The sequence below is a fragment of the Antedon mediterranea genome, chromosome 5, assembly GCF_964355755.1.
Source record: "Antedon mediterranea chromosome 5, ecAntMedi1.1, whole genome shotgun sequence".
NCBI classification, from domain to species: Eukaryota; Metazoa; Echinodermata; class Crinoidea; order Comatulida; family Antedonidae; genus Antedon; species Antedon mediterranea.
Window position 1 is genome coordinate 22344403 of NC_092674.1, and position 14592 is coordinate 22358994.

The 14592-nt window shown below is 30.5% G+C and overlaps 1 protein-coding gene and 1 long non-coding RNA gene across 10 annotated transcripts in view; both read left to right on the forward strand.

The window, feature by feature from the left end:
* The window catches only part of LOC140049587 (phospholipid-transporting ATPase IF-like), a 51338-nt gene extending 49541 nt beyond the window's left edge, over nt 1-1797 (forward strand). For 4 of the 9 annotated variants that reach the window (XM_072094505.1, XM_072094506.1, XM_072094507.1 and 1 more), the window contains one exon: nt 459-1797. In XM_072094505.1, coding sequence (XP_071950606.1) covers nt 459-602 — 144 coding nt within the window. In that variant the 3' untranslated portion in view covers nt 603-1797. The remainder of the gene's footprint in view (nt 1-458) is intronic. The other 5 variants (XM_072094508.1, XM_072094510.1, XM_072094511.1 and 2 more) reach the window with 3 other exon arrangements.
* Nucleotides 1798-7519: 5722 nt separating this feature from the next.
* The window catches only part of LOC140049595 (uncharacterized), a 56374-nt gene continuing 49301 nt past the window's right edge, over nt 7520-14592 (forward strand). Inside the window, exon 1 of the long non-coding RNA XR_011845316.1 lies at nt 7520-7640. This is a non-coding gene — a long non-coding RNA (uncharacterized lncRNA). The remainder of the gene's footprint in view (nt 7641-14592) is intronic.

Consider the following 14592-nt stretch of genomic DNA (forward strand, 5'->3'; position numbering starts at 1 on the left):
ATATGTAATTTTAATTATGTGTTTTAAAACGTAACTCAGTTTATGGCAACGTCATGTACTAAAAATATGGTTCACAATATATGATTCATCAAAACTTGCTCTTTTAGAAATGTTGACTCTTCTAAGACACAACAAACTTCACTTTTGAAATTTAATTCTTGTAATAATAACACTACATGTCTTCAATTTCATTTGTTCAACAAAACCCGTTTTCATTGTTTGTAGCATAAACTTCCTCCAAAGCATTCATTCAATTTTGTTATTATTTTATATGTTGTTATTTCTTTTAATATATATGTCTGTTACGTTTTGTTATTTACTTTACAGTTTTGAAGCACCAGTGAATTGTGTTGTTGAAATTTACATTAATATCCATTGAGACATTCCTGAGTTTCTAGAGATTGTATTCAGCGCTATTGTACTATTATTTGACATACTATATTTGTCTTTCATTGCAGCTACATAACATGAAGGAAAAGGTACAGGTGTTGAAACAAGAAGAAACGAAAATCTCAGAAGAGAATTTGGAAATCGGAACATACGAGTTGATGTACCACAATTCGAAAAATGAAACAAAAAAAATTCAGTTGTCTGTACTATGACACTATGATTAAAAGACCACCATCTTATTTAATTGTAATTTGTATACATACTTATGGAAGTACAGGTTGTATTAATACTGATATTAAAACTCTTATAATAAATGATTATACAATTGACAGTCCCCCCTGAAAGCATAATAAATGGATAGCTCTAAATAATTGCTGCTTTTAAAACACGGGAAATTAGTACCAAATTGAACATGATATAGATTTTCTAGGCCTAATATTATTAGTTAGATAACTTTTTCAACGTTAAGGAATTATAGATTAGATAGAACATTTATCGCCTTAAAATGTGTCCTCAAAAGAATTTTATAATTATTAGCCTACATTCCATATTTCAAACAAACATTATATTTTACTAAATTTGTGATCATGTTTAATGTTTTATAAAGATGTATTATATTTTAAAAAGTAATTTTATTGAGAACAACATAAAATAAAGAAAAATTAAAAAAAATATACTACATGTAGAAGAATTGTAGGTGAATCGATTTAGCAAATAAACATGAAACTGATAAAAATAATTTAGCATAGCAGTTAAGCTTTTTTTTTAGACATTTCACTTTAATAGGCCTACATAAATTAATGTTAATTAAGTACTGTAGGGCTTCTTGATGGATTAATTAGGCTTACATGCCTATTACTTTGAAGGAAGTAATTTTGGGTCCGTTTGTAATGTAATCTTGAAAGCTACTACTGAAAAAAATCTAATGAGGGCCACTTATTTAGGCCAAATTAATATATAATTTGTGATAAACTTCGCCGTAAAAAATAAAAGTTCCTGCACATTATGCGTACTCAGCTGCATAGAATGATTTTTTCTAATACATCTATGGTCGGCTGTAATTATACTCTTGCTCATTATGTTGAGCAGGAGAATTACTTTTTAGTTGTAGTCGCATATTGGAAACGAAATGTGTCACCGGTAATGTGTGGATCACAATAGGATACCTAATGTGTGAAATTTAGTAACTTTGAAACGCAATCGATATAGGTCTTTCTTCTTTAGATGTAAATAGACAGATATTATTTTGACGAGAATGAAATTTATATTAATTATTTCTATACAAAATTTTTGTTATGAAATTTAGTTTTTCATATTTACTAATAATATTTTGAAAAAAAAAAATCAGATGTGAGTGAACCACTCGGAATATATTTACGATAATTCAATAAATTAAAATAACATTTAGTTGTGTTACTAGTGTAGTTTCTGTTTCTCTTTTCATCGATTGATAGATTAAATATAGGTAATTGATATTTTGAACAATAAATTAGTATAAACCAATATGCCAAGATTACCGTAGGTACACTACGTTCCGACATGGTGTGTAAGCCTATATTCCCATTTCGTCATTGTGGTCACATATACTCTAATCGTATATAAATGACAACAGTGTCTCAACTCAGCACAGCAAATAGGAGTAATTATTTAAATGGGATAGTTATACAAATTAAGTTTTGAATTTTAGTATCGAAATGCAAGGTGTCACAGTGACAATTTGTTACGCCTACGTTGTTCACTATTAGTGGCTATGGTGTTTTTAATACTCCTACTGTATATTACTGGGCATGATGTTACCTCTAGTCCTCTACTATAAGAATTGTGTTTTGCCAGAAAAGAGAAAAAGACAGGTTAGATATATTTATATGATTTAACTTGCTGTAAAAGGCCTGAATGAGCATACCTTGGTAAAACAATTTGTAAGCTAAGCTAAAAGTGAAAGGGATTCTATGTCACCTAATATACTTCAATTTACGATATATTTTGTATAGACAGTATACATTGTAAAAGAAAAAAACACTTTATTTTGTTTTTATAAAACAATTTATTAGGAATGTATTTATTATGATTTTATAAATTGCGCCGCCTATCGATACACTTTTTGACATGTTTGCCAATAGAGGGCTTAAAACCGAAATTTAAATCACGAGAAGCGCGCCGCCTATTGATATACAAATTGAAATTATTGCCGGTAGAGGGCTTAAAACAGAAAATAAAGCTCACATTCCATGTTTTCAATGATCAAACTAGGACACCTACCTCCTAGACAGTTACCCCCCGGATGTTTACCACCCGGAAAACTACCCCCTTAGGACAACTACCCCCGGACAACTACCCCCCGGACAACTACCCCCTTAGGACAACTACCCCCTTAGGATAACAACCCCCCGGACAACTACCTCCCGGACAAATACCCCCTTAGGACAACTACCCCCTTAGGATAACTACCCCCCGGGTAACTACCCCCGGTCAACTACCCTCCGGTCAACTACCCCCCCCCCCCCCCATCCAAAAGTAGACAAATATATAGGACCGGTTTCTGTAAAAATGAAATCATCTGTTTTTAACGGGTGTTTCGAAACTAGAGACCCGAGACCAGAGACCTGACACGAGACCCAATACGAAAAGGGAGACCTATATTTGGGTCTCTTTTTTCGTATATTAGGGTCTCCCTTTTCGTATAGTGTGGTCTCTCTTTTCGTATAGTGGGGTCTCCCTTTTCTTATAGTGGGGTCTCCCTTTTCTTATAGTGGGTCTCCCTTTTCGTATATTTGGGTCTCCCATTTTGTATATTTGGGTCTCCTTTTCGTATAATTGGGTCTCCCTTTTCGTATATTTAGGTCTCCCTTTTCATATATTAGGGTCTCCCTTTTCGTATAGTGGGGTCTCCCTTTTCGTATGGTGGGGTCTCCCTTTTCGTATGTGGGTCTCCCTTTTCGTGTATTTAGGTCTCCCTTTTCGTATTGGGTCTCGGGTCTCTGGTCTCTGGTCTCTAGTTTCGAAACACCCGTTTTTAACCGATTATTCTGTTTAACAGCACGCTAGACCCTAGATGTGCTAGATTTAAAGTACCGTATTTATTGAAAAAACGGCCTGGGCTGTTTATTGTTTAGGTGGTTTTTAGGTGGACATTTATTGGAAGAAAGTTGTTTATTCAATGGGAGGGGGTATAATCTAATGGAAATAGACGCCGATTATTCCATATGATGTTTCATGGGAGTGACATGGTCACCGTTTATTTGAGGGGAATTTATTTAAAGATCGACGTTTATTCGGTGAGTGAACATTGAGGTCAAATATCAAAAGTGATATTATTCTTCAAGTGTACAAAAATACAAATGACAAATTTGAGACAAAAAGTAATTCTTTTAAGACTAGTGGTTATCGAAGCATTGTCCTGACGCAAAAATTATTATTATTATTAGCGAACCCAGTCTTTACAGTAAATACACGGAGTACTATATAATACGTTCGACTATCCTATGATCATGTGTGACAATCTTCAGTTTATACGAGGCTATATTTATGTTCAATCTTTTACTTTTGTTTACAATAATGAATAGTAATTCGTCAAAGTAACGAATTAAAATATAGTTATTAATTCCTATTATACACTGTTGCAGAGTCAGGTTGTTGAATGGTCTGGGTGGTTAGGGTGTTCTAAAGGGATAGTTTTCTGGGTGGTAATTGTCCGGGGGGTAATTGTCCGGGGGGTAATTGTCCGGGGGGTAATTGTTCCTAGGGGGTAATTGTCCAGGGGGTAGTTGTCCTAAGGGGGTTGTTGTCCTAAGGGGGTTGTTGTCCTAAGGGGGTAGTTGTCCGGGGGGTAGTTGTCCTAAAGGGGTAGTTGTCCTAAGGGGGTAGTGGTCCAGGTGGTGGTTGTCCGGGGGGTAGTTGTCCGGGGGGTAAATGTCCAGGGGGTGAATATCCGGATAATCATCAAAAACAATTATTTGTTCAAATATCGATTTACGATTGATTTTGTTTTTATAGACATTACATTGTAACATTGAACAGGAATACTGTATTAAGTTAATTATTGCCGTTAGAGAGAAATATATTTTGTATAGACCCGTATACATTGTAAAAATTGACATTCGAAAGGAGTTTTTAGGAATGTATTAGTATTACTATTACACACTGATTTTAGAAACTGCGCCGCCTATCGATACACTTTTTGACATTATTGCCAATAGAGGGCTTAAACAGAAAACAAAGTGCGCCGCCTAATGACAAAATTAAATTATTGCCGATAGAGGGCTTATAACATAAAAAGATGATGATGATATGGGGCTCAATATTATATTCAATGATGAGGTGGATTTTTTTATTTTTTTTTATTTTGCAGGATCCGATCTTAACTTAACTGTCTTTGTCATCTTTGTTTTCATTTATTTTTGTTACATTATCTACGTGGGGTTTTTTTTTCATACATTTTTTACCGCCATATATGATCAAAATTGGGGATCACCAAAACTTATAAATTTCCAAATTTCTACTATCTTTATTTCCATTCATTATACACATACATAAATAATCATAGTACAAATACTAAGAAAGTCTATTATCCGTTTTCAGAAAGTTTTAGATAATAATTTTTAAAAAGAGATGTGTTTTGAATTAGTAACATTTTTGTCGTTGTAGTATAGCGTTGGTGTAGTGTAGAAAATGTGCATTAGTGTACTTGACAAAAGTGTCACAAACTAAGCAGCTAGAATTCAAATGACATAGTTATGTAAATTAAGTCTCGCGAAAATTGTAGTATCTGGCGCAAGGTATTACAATAACAATAGAAAGCCGGGGATGTCAACTAAATCAAACGTTCCATGGTTTTGTTATAACCACGTACATGGAGCCTGTGTATTTTGCTGGGTATTTTTAGCTAGATGTTGTATATAACAAGACTACAAGGCAAGATAAGTCATATTTTATAGGAATTAAGTTGCTGTGGATTGGACGGAATGAAGCTTGTGTAAGTCTATAGTCTACAAACACAAAATTAGATTATTAAAAGTAGATTATTTTGGAAGTATAACTTTTGTACAAAATGATCTTACAACTGTAAAATATCATTACATTTAATTTTCACTATGTTTAATAATTCAACAGTCATATAACATTTGAGGCTTACAGTACCGTACTTAATGTTTATGTTATGAGTTAATACTTAGTGACATCAAATATGACTACATCAAATTAACATTTAGTCGCATGCAATGCGACTCTACAGCTCACTATGTTGGTAGGTCGGTTTGTTGGTTGGTTAATACTTGGAGACAAATATAAATGTTTTTAGCAATTTCGGTCGGTTGGTCGGTCGGTCGGTAAACACTAACTCAAATTTGCGCACGCGACTGCCGCCATGTATATATGGCCTTGTTATAATGTCACATTCATACGTGGTTCAAGCCTTTTTTTTTTCGGAGACCAACGTCACCAAAGCTGATTATAATAACTTATTCATACGGACGCTGAAGTATAACGTTTACATCCAGTGGTTACACTGCATTCGGGTGTATAACGATCGTACCGAAACTAAACGTCGGCATTTTTTGGTTGTCTGTTTAGTAATTGTTGACGAGGAGTATTTTAAGGCCGTCAGTAGTATTTCTAAATCCAGGTCTGATAATACTCTTTTGAGAGTCGATCGGTAGTCGCCGTGTTGAAGAGCAATTAACTACTCACATTGTTAAATATGTATTCATAATAATTATAGTTAAATGGCAATGGATTTATTAGAATTGTGTACCCAATATCGTCATTGTCGCCGTTTACAAAGGTGTAAAGGATATGCCTTGCATGTCTGTTAGTCTGTTGTTAGTCAGCGATATAAAACTAGTTATTTCGCTTGCAACAGATAATATTGGAATAAAGAATCGTACATATTTGTTTAGTTGAATATAACATCAATAAAAATCAAATAAAGTTACGCGTTATATTGTGAACGTTGAGAACGTTCAAATATGTCCAAAACAATTTTGCGACGTGTTGTATTTACTATAATGAATTGTTTTCTTAAATAATGACATTTGACCTGTTTTCAGGCAAATTATCATATCTCATTATTGGGTTGGAGTGGAAAGTTCATTTTGGTGTCAGATTGTTCAGAATATATATGTTTCTATTCTGCTTAATAGAAGATTTTAAAAAAAGATTCCAATTACATTTACAAACATTTTATCAAATTATGACTGTTTATTGATGCATTTATTATACTTATAACTTTATGCGAAATGTCTAACTTGATTAATTTTTGACTAATTTGTTTAACTATAGTTATTCGTTAACGCACAATTTTTTGCTTGATCAAATAACTTTTACACTCATTATAATATGTGTGAACAAAATAAATAATTCAGATAGTCAAACCTTAACTTAATACAGTAAATATATCCGTTGGTTGAACATTCGCTTATTGCATTTAAAATCGTATATTTCTCGATACGAAGAAACACTGGTACATTATGCTCAACTAACTAAAACTGGAAACCTGAGTACATTTTAACATGCAAAACATGTCATAGTATTATATTCAGTGCTTAATAATTGTATTATTAACATAGTATATTATATTCAATGTTGATTACATCATAATGGCTACTTTGAGGTTTACCTGATACGCTTAAAAAATCATATGGCGCCCTCTATTTTAAACAGTTCAAACGACAGCCTTAAAAAAATACAATACAATAGCGTATCTTCCTGCAAACAGGTCTATATAATTTAACTCATCATAGAAATTTAAAACAAAGGAAAATTATAATTTATAAAACACATCAAAACATACTATGATAAAACTGAAAAGCGCGAATTTTATAAATTAAAACGTAAGTTGTCGTACTTACAAAGAAAGTCATATCAAATTACATTGTCGATCTACTCCATGGTTATACCTAATCATTTTTTTAAATATTTTGTGTATTGAACAATTAATAGATATACATTCACAATGTTGGCCTATATTATATAGGCCTGCATTTTCTTGTATAGTTTAAGCTTTTTCTGGCCAAACAAAATGGCAAACGTGCTTGCGACATTTTTATTTTTATGAGCCCATCCCTAGTTGACTTGTTTTAGCATTTCCTCTGCGTAGGTTTTGAAGCTGTTATTATCAAAACGTATTCGATAACCATAGATGTCGCATAGCATTTAGAAATATCTCCGTATTTTAACTTTTACAGTCTCGGCTTATGCAATTTGGAATATATTCTCTAACCTATCCTTTCACCGATTTTCTTAGAAATTTTTGGGTAAGTACTTAAGTTATTTATGTTGTTTCTGGAAATTCCCATTATTTTAATTATTACTATGAAACTGATTGGTGTAATAGTGACAAAATCGATCATGTTACACGTCCATTGTTGTATATTATTTTAGAACACATTTCAGAAGGGAGGTGGGGAAAATAGTGTAATAGTTGTCATAATGGGGAAAGTTGTTTAAGAAAATATTACAGTTACGTTGAAAACCATTAATTATATTATTCCGTGTATGCATAATATAGGCAGGGTGAACTTTTTTTTGTTCCAATCAACTAACATACATAAAATGAATCGCTTCATAAATACGCGTTTAATTTCAACGTTCGATTTACATAAGGTCTATGTCTGCTGCCAATAAATAAAAGATTAATATAATCGGTTATTTTGATAAGTGGTTATTGTTTACCAGTATAAACTGGACCAGAGCAGTATTACCAAATACTAATAATTTATTTGGAAATCCATGGCACGCCTCTTGAGAGAAGGTACTTCCAAAATAATTAAAAGTTTAAAAAAAAGTGAAAAAATCTAAATTATATACAAGATATAAAAGTAACAAAAATACATGCACATAAATACTATCTTAGAAATTGCAACCACATGGATATTTAATGTTTATAGTCTTACAATATAACAACGAATTTACTTTATTGATAATATATAAGAAAAGCATTGGTGGTGACATTTCATCTAATTTCTAACAGTTTTTGTATACATAACTATAAGTAATTATACGATATTGCAGATGTTAGTCCTTCTTACATTTATGTTAAGAAAATGCAAAATTGTTTTTAAAATCGTAATCATTTTCGGTAACACATTTTGAGAAATAATAATTGTATTGAATTTGAATGGAGAAATACAAAACCACTGAAATACAGTATAACAATGTAACGAATTTAGTTATTTATTGGCTCATATTGGTTTGATTTAGACCATATTATAATTATAATATTCTAGTGCGTTTAAAAAGTATCAATGGTTTCTATTAAACATTACTATATACAATATTGACCGAATTTTTACCATCTATCTATACTGTAATATCTGGGAAAATGCCACTTTACTTATTTAATAATAAATATCAAGAAGATAGAAATAGGCTAGTTTCATAATTGGCGATTGTTTGTTTTGTTTTAAATTAAAATCAGTACATTAATGCAAAATAAAATGTATTTACGTTATGAATTAATTTACAATACGATACAGGTTAAATGTACACCTACTAATGGTATAATCATTATTTTTCTAAACAGTTAGGATCACTGTGTTTCGGAATTAAATTACATTGTAAGCTTTACAACAAAACGTTCAAATATTCTTTAGGCCTATTTATATAATTTGGAATATTGTTTTTTTTATAAATAATTCAAACGTATAATTCTAATTATGATAATTATATAAATTAAAAAACAACAGAATAAACAGTACTAGTCAACTAACTATACTTAACTAAAAAACATTCGTATTATAATTGAATACTAATAGCCATAATAAGTATGAAGTCAAAGATGAACGGTCTGTATACGGTGATCGTGAATAAGCAAGTCCTCTTTTCTATCCGTTGTCTTCAATTCTTACACCTGTAAAAAAACAAAATGAACAGTAAGTACCGTTTACTATTAACGGTTTGTCATCATGTTATTTGATAGAACTATATTTATACAAGATGATATTTATTAATGAATTGGTGTTCAAACTTAAAAAAAACTACTATATAGTGTATTCGATAACTTGGTCTTTTTTAATTCAAATCAACAGGCTTATCCTCTGTACCGTATTCTACATTATTTCAACATTGATTGTGCACTCTCAGTCTGTATATACGATTTATTGGGTTGTTTCCACGTACAAGCAATGCCAACGATTTTTTAATGGATCGTCCTCCACATACAAACAATGCCAACGAAGTTTTTCAGGGACCGTCCAAATACAAATTAACGACATTTTTTTAAGGGATCGCATCAATTAAAAAATTCAGTGTCTTTCAGATCTTTAATGTTTTCTTATTCAGGATTAATTTTTCGTTTAACATTATGAGGACAGTATCATTTTGTTGTGAATATTGGAATTACTTTTACTATCGTTTATTTATTTTATTTTAAACCTAGTATTGTGATTTCCCAAACATGGTCATTATTTCTCAGTAATAACATCATAACAAGTATTAGAATCATACTTATATATGTATGTATGTCTTTTTATTATTAACAAATTTTGTTAATAATTGGATTCTAGACACTTTATACGAATTCCAACCCTTTACACCGTAGTAGCAAAAAAACACAAAATTGCTAAGAAGACAAGAACACATTATATTAGTTACTAAGTGTTTTTTAATCGACATATTTTAAAGAATATAAATACATCTTGATGATAAGTATCCATAAACTACAGTACGTGTTTATTATTCTCATTTATATAAACTTGTTCTAAACAAAGCCAGTAGACCATATCATTATAATAATATTTATTCGGCATGTAATATCATCAAGCAAAATCTTGCCAGGAGCAGGCATAGGCACAGGCCTGAACCGAAGTAACTGCTCTTCCTCCAAGAAAAATGAAATGAAGTAATATATAGTTGGGTTCAATTAGTATGTCATTGTGTATTATGGTAATTAATTGCTTGTTTTAAAAATAACCAGTACAGATTTACATAGCATGATTTGCTTCTAGACTATATATCGTTTTCTAGTAACACTTATTATTTTATAACTAGTAAAGAACAAAAATTATGTTTATCAATAATGTGACGACATTTATTTTTTCACTAAAGATACATATTATCGTCTTGTTATTTTGTAAACATGCCTACGTTTATGAAATGTATTTCATTTGGTTGTTTCATGTCTTTGTCCTTTGCTCATATCATAATATAAACAAATTAAATATTTAAATGTAGGCCTATTATACTTTTAATAATATACATCTATGGTTTTTTTTGTTACAATAGTCATAAACAAAATATTGTATTATCTGCTGAACAGTTACACTTAGATGCATTTGTGTTATCTTATAGTGTTTTAATTTATATTTTTAAATTGTAGTCGTACAGTACTAAGTACCGTAAAAAATAATCAAAAAATTGTCTTATCTGCTGCACATTCCCAATTTAGATTGTTATTTAGGCTTATACGACGCATTTAGTAATTGGTAAATTATATTCGTTACATTTTAGAAGATTTATTTAAACATTCTGTTGCTTCAAGTTAATAACATTGGTTTCTTTCGTTAAATTAAATGTACATTTTAAACTTAAATTTGCAATGATAATATCTTATTATGTCATATAATTAACATTACCTTGCATGGTACTAGTCATTTATATCAGCTGCTGGCCCTACGCCTGTGTGGTAGTTTCCACAACTACAGTTTCTCCTTAGGATATATATTACCCGACCTCTACGATTCTCCCGAGTACGGTTGTACTGGCAATTGTAAAGAGACTTGTGTACTTCACGTTTGGCTCTTAACCCTTTACTACAAACACATTCTATTGTTAATAATATCTTGACCATTGGCCACCTCCTTTTTCCATTTGCAGTTTGCTTGAGTATGTTCTTCAGAAGCCATGATGTCAAAGCATGGGAGTTCAATTACTTTCATTGAAAATCAGCATAATTTATACTTAACCATCAACCAATCAACGCAGCTGAATACAGTCTTTTCAAAAAGTATAACCAATTAAACATTGAATTAATAGTAATTTAGAAAATAAGTTTGAGTAAAATATAATTAATGAATATGTCAACTAAGTTGAGTCTAACTAACACATTTTCCAGATTTAGTCATTTATGAGTGTTACTACACCTCTACAAGTAATAAAAATCAACCACCACCACCACCTTTAAAGATTCAAGAGTTGCGAGAGTTGACAGTATTCATTTTAATTTGTTTATTTCTGAGATAGAAGAAGTTTGCTCAATTGTTTTACTTGACCATGGCCTGATCGAAATCGACGGACTGGCTCACCTTTCCGTATTCTTACGATCAATACGATTTATTAATCATACAATACCAACATTTAATTTGATTTTTAACCGAGTATACAGTATAATGATACCTTAATTCTTTGAAGCGCCTGAACCAGAATGGCTTTTGAATTCTCCACAGTAACAATGTCGACGAAGTATGTTTCTTATAGGGTATTTTCGGAATTCCAAGCTCCAATAGCAATCCGATCGCCTATGGTCTTCACTTTCGTGATCATTGTCTCGATCACAGCAGCATTCGAGTATTATTTCGTTGGTACCAGTTTTTTTCCATTTGCAATCTTCATCACGATGCGTCTCAGTCTTGCTGTAGTCCATCCTTTTTCGTTTTCTTTATATCTTGATTATGATTTTCAGTATGATGAAGCCTTCTTATGTTTGGTAAAAATATACGCTTACAATTTCGTTGACAAACACGCAACTGTCAACAATGCTCTGATTTAGAATATGTTTATTTATGATAGGCCCTATGTCTATTGTGACTCATGCGAAAATAATATCACTTAATTAACATAACTCGGACAGCCCACTATTTCGTATAATATTTTTTTTTTTATTTGTAAAATAGATATTTTTAGATCAGTAGATTCTGATTACTATTACTTATTATCATGTTTTTATGTACAAACGAATGTGATAAAGATATTTAATAAATAACTGTAAAATACATCAATTTCATGTTATTCTAAAAGCTGGATTTGTTGTAGATAGTGTATATTAGTAAGAATGTGTGTAAATGGTCAAATTCCTCACCAAAACTACATTGATTACCCTTGAAAATATACTTTGTTGCTACAACAGTAGGCCTAAGGGATTTTGTAAAAGTATCAAAGAACTACTTTACTTTTTGAAAACATTTGCTTAAGTCATTAGTATTTAATAGAATATCTTTCAAGGAAATCAGTAGCATTTTTTAATAGATAAATTAACGTATTTGATCACAACATTGAAAGATAATTTCGGTTGACAAAATTACAATTGTTACTTGTTGATAACAGATCCCATATGAAATGTTAAAAGAACATAATATACTTGTTGGCTTAGATATAATAAACTTCCACTTATTACTTCCATCACTGTATGAAACCACATTCAGCATTTGTTACAGATGACAAATAAATTTACATTTTTAAATAACGTTTCTACATAACTAAACGAATTTAATTAAACTAATAACGAATCACATAATTTCAATATGTTAATATTTTCTTAGGTCATAGTGAATAAATAAAATATTGTTGAAGGAGATATAATATTAGCATTTATAAACAGAAAAATAATGATTTTATCGAGCAAAAACACGTTATAGAATTTCGGCCCACAAAATGAAACCAATGGTACAATGATACCGTAGTACACAAATAAATATAATGGTAAATTCTATACGCTTTAGTATGGATACTAAATGACGAATGACTTTTGATGACACAAATAATTTTAAACCCACTGAACTTAGAAGCATTGTGAATACAAAATTCCGATTTGGTTCACAAAGAAAATCTCTCGTGTTGTATATTATTTGCAAATAATGGTAAAGAACTTTCTGTAAACGAAGTTATTTAGCAAACGAGAGAACAGCCACGTAAGCTGTAGTAAGCTATTCAGTTTGTTCTTATTAAGCAGTACATGTCTAGCTTTCAATCAGGTCACGAATTACCGGAAATGTTGACATTGGTGGATTCCCTTATGATCCGTCAAATAGACAATACCTAGCCTGAATACGTCATATATTTTTTGTTATGTATCTGAACTTTAACGAATTTATTAATTTAATCTTAAATTAACATGTTTTAATTGATTTCAAAAGATTTATAAACATTCAACGAACATTATTTTAAAGCTATTGCAAAATAAAATTAATTTTACAGATTACACCGTGTTCTACATTAACCTGTATGACATAAAGTATATAAGAAATCTACATGATTTCCATTTTAGTTTACATCATTTCTTCTAACCTCTATTTTCCTCGGTTATTCTATTTGACGTAGTTGCTGACATTGTACTTTCATAATATATATTCCATTTGTTAATTTCTGTATGATTTTTATTTGTAAACTTTGTATAACATATAATTATATTCTCAATGAAATTATAACAATATGTTTATTTTATGTATGTCCTTACAATATTAACGAATATAGTTAAATTATTAGTCAATTAGCTAAATTAAGCATGTTACTATTTTCTTAGACAATTGTAGTTTAATAAAATGTTGTTAAATGATATTCAGATAAAAACATGTTTGTTAGCGAGCTAAAACATTGTTGTAAAATTTCGGTTGTCAAAATTACAGATCGTATGATGCAATGCTAGAACAGCTATATCATGTAGTTGATTCCAGTTCTATCCGCTTTTGTTTAAAAAAAACGCTGTTGCAGTCCTCCAGTGTTTGTATAAAAACACAAATTAGTTTACAAAAGAGATAAAACCTTGTAATGCATACCGTTATTTTGAGATAATATTGATTATCGTGGAAATCCCTTTCCTTATGTATTAAAAAAAAATACACTTTTGTTTGCGAAAATTTAAAAAAAATTGATAAGGAATATAATGAAATGAATATTGATTATTTGTGGAAATACCAGGCCAACTAAATTCGATTTGATTTACTTTAAAAAAATATACCTCGTGATGCATTAATTATAGTGCAAAAATCATATCTGGTAAATTCCAGTTCTAGCAGCATTTATATGTAAACAAATTCCAAAACATTGTCGTGATGAATAATATGATATTAATTCGCTTTGAAATTCCAATTCTATAGTTAGCAAGCTATTCACGTTGTTGTTATTTTAAAAATCTTTGTCTAAATTATTCTTTGTTATTAATCTGAACGTGAACGAATTTAATCTTTTATTATAGACTAAAATTATTTATATTAATATTTTTTAATATATTTCATAATAATTTATATTAAATTTAACGAAAATCTTTTTTCATCT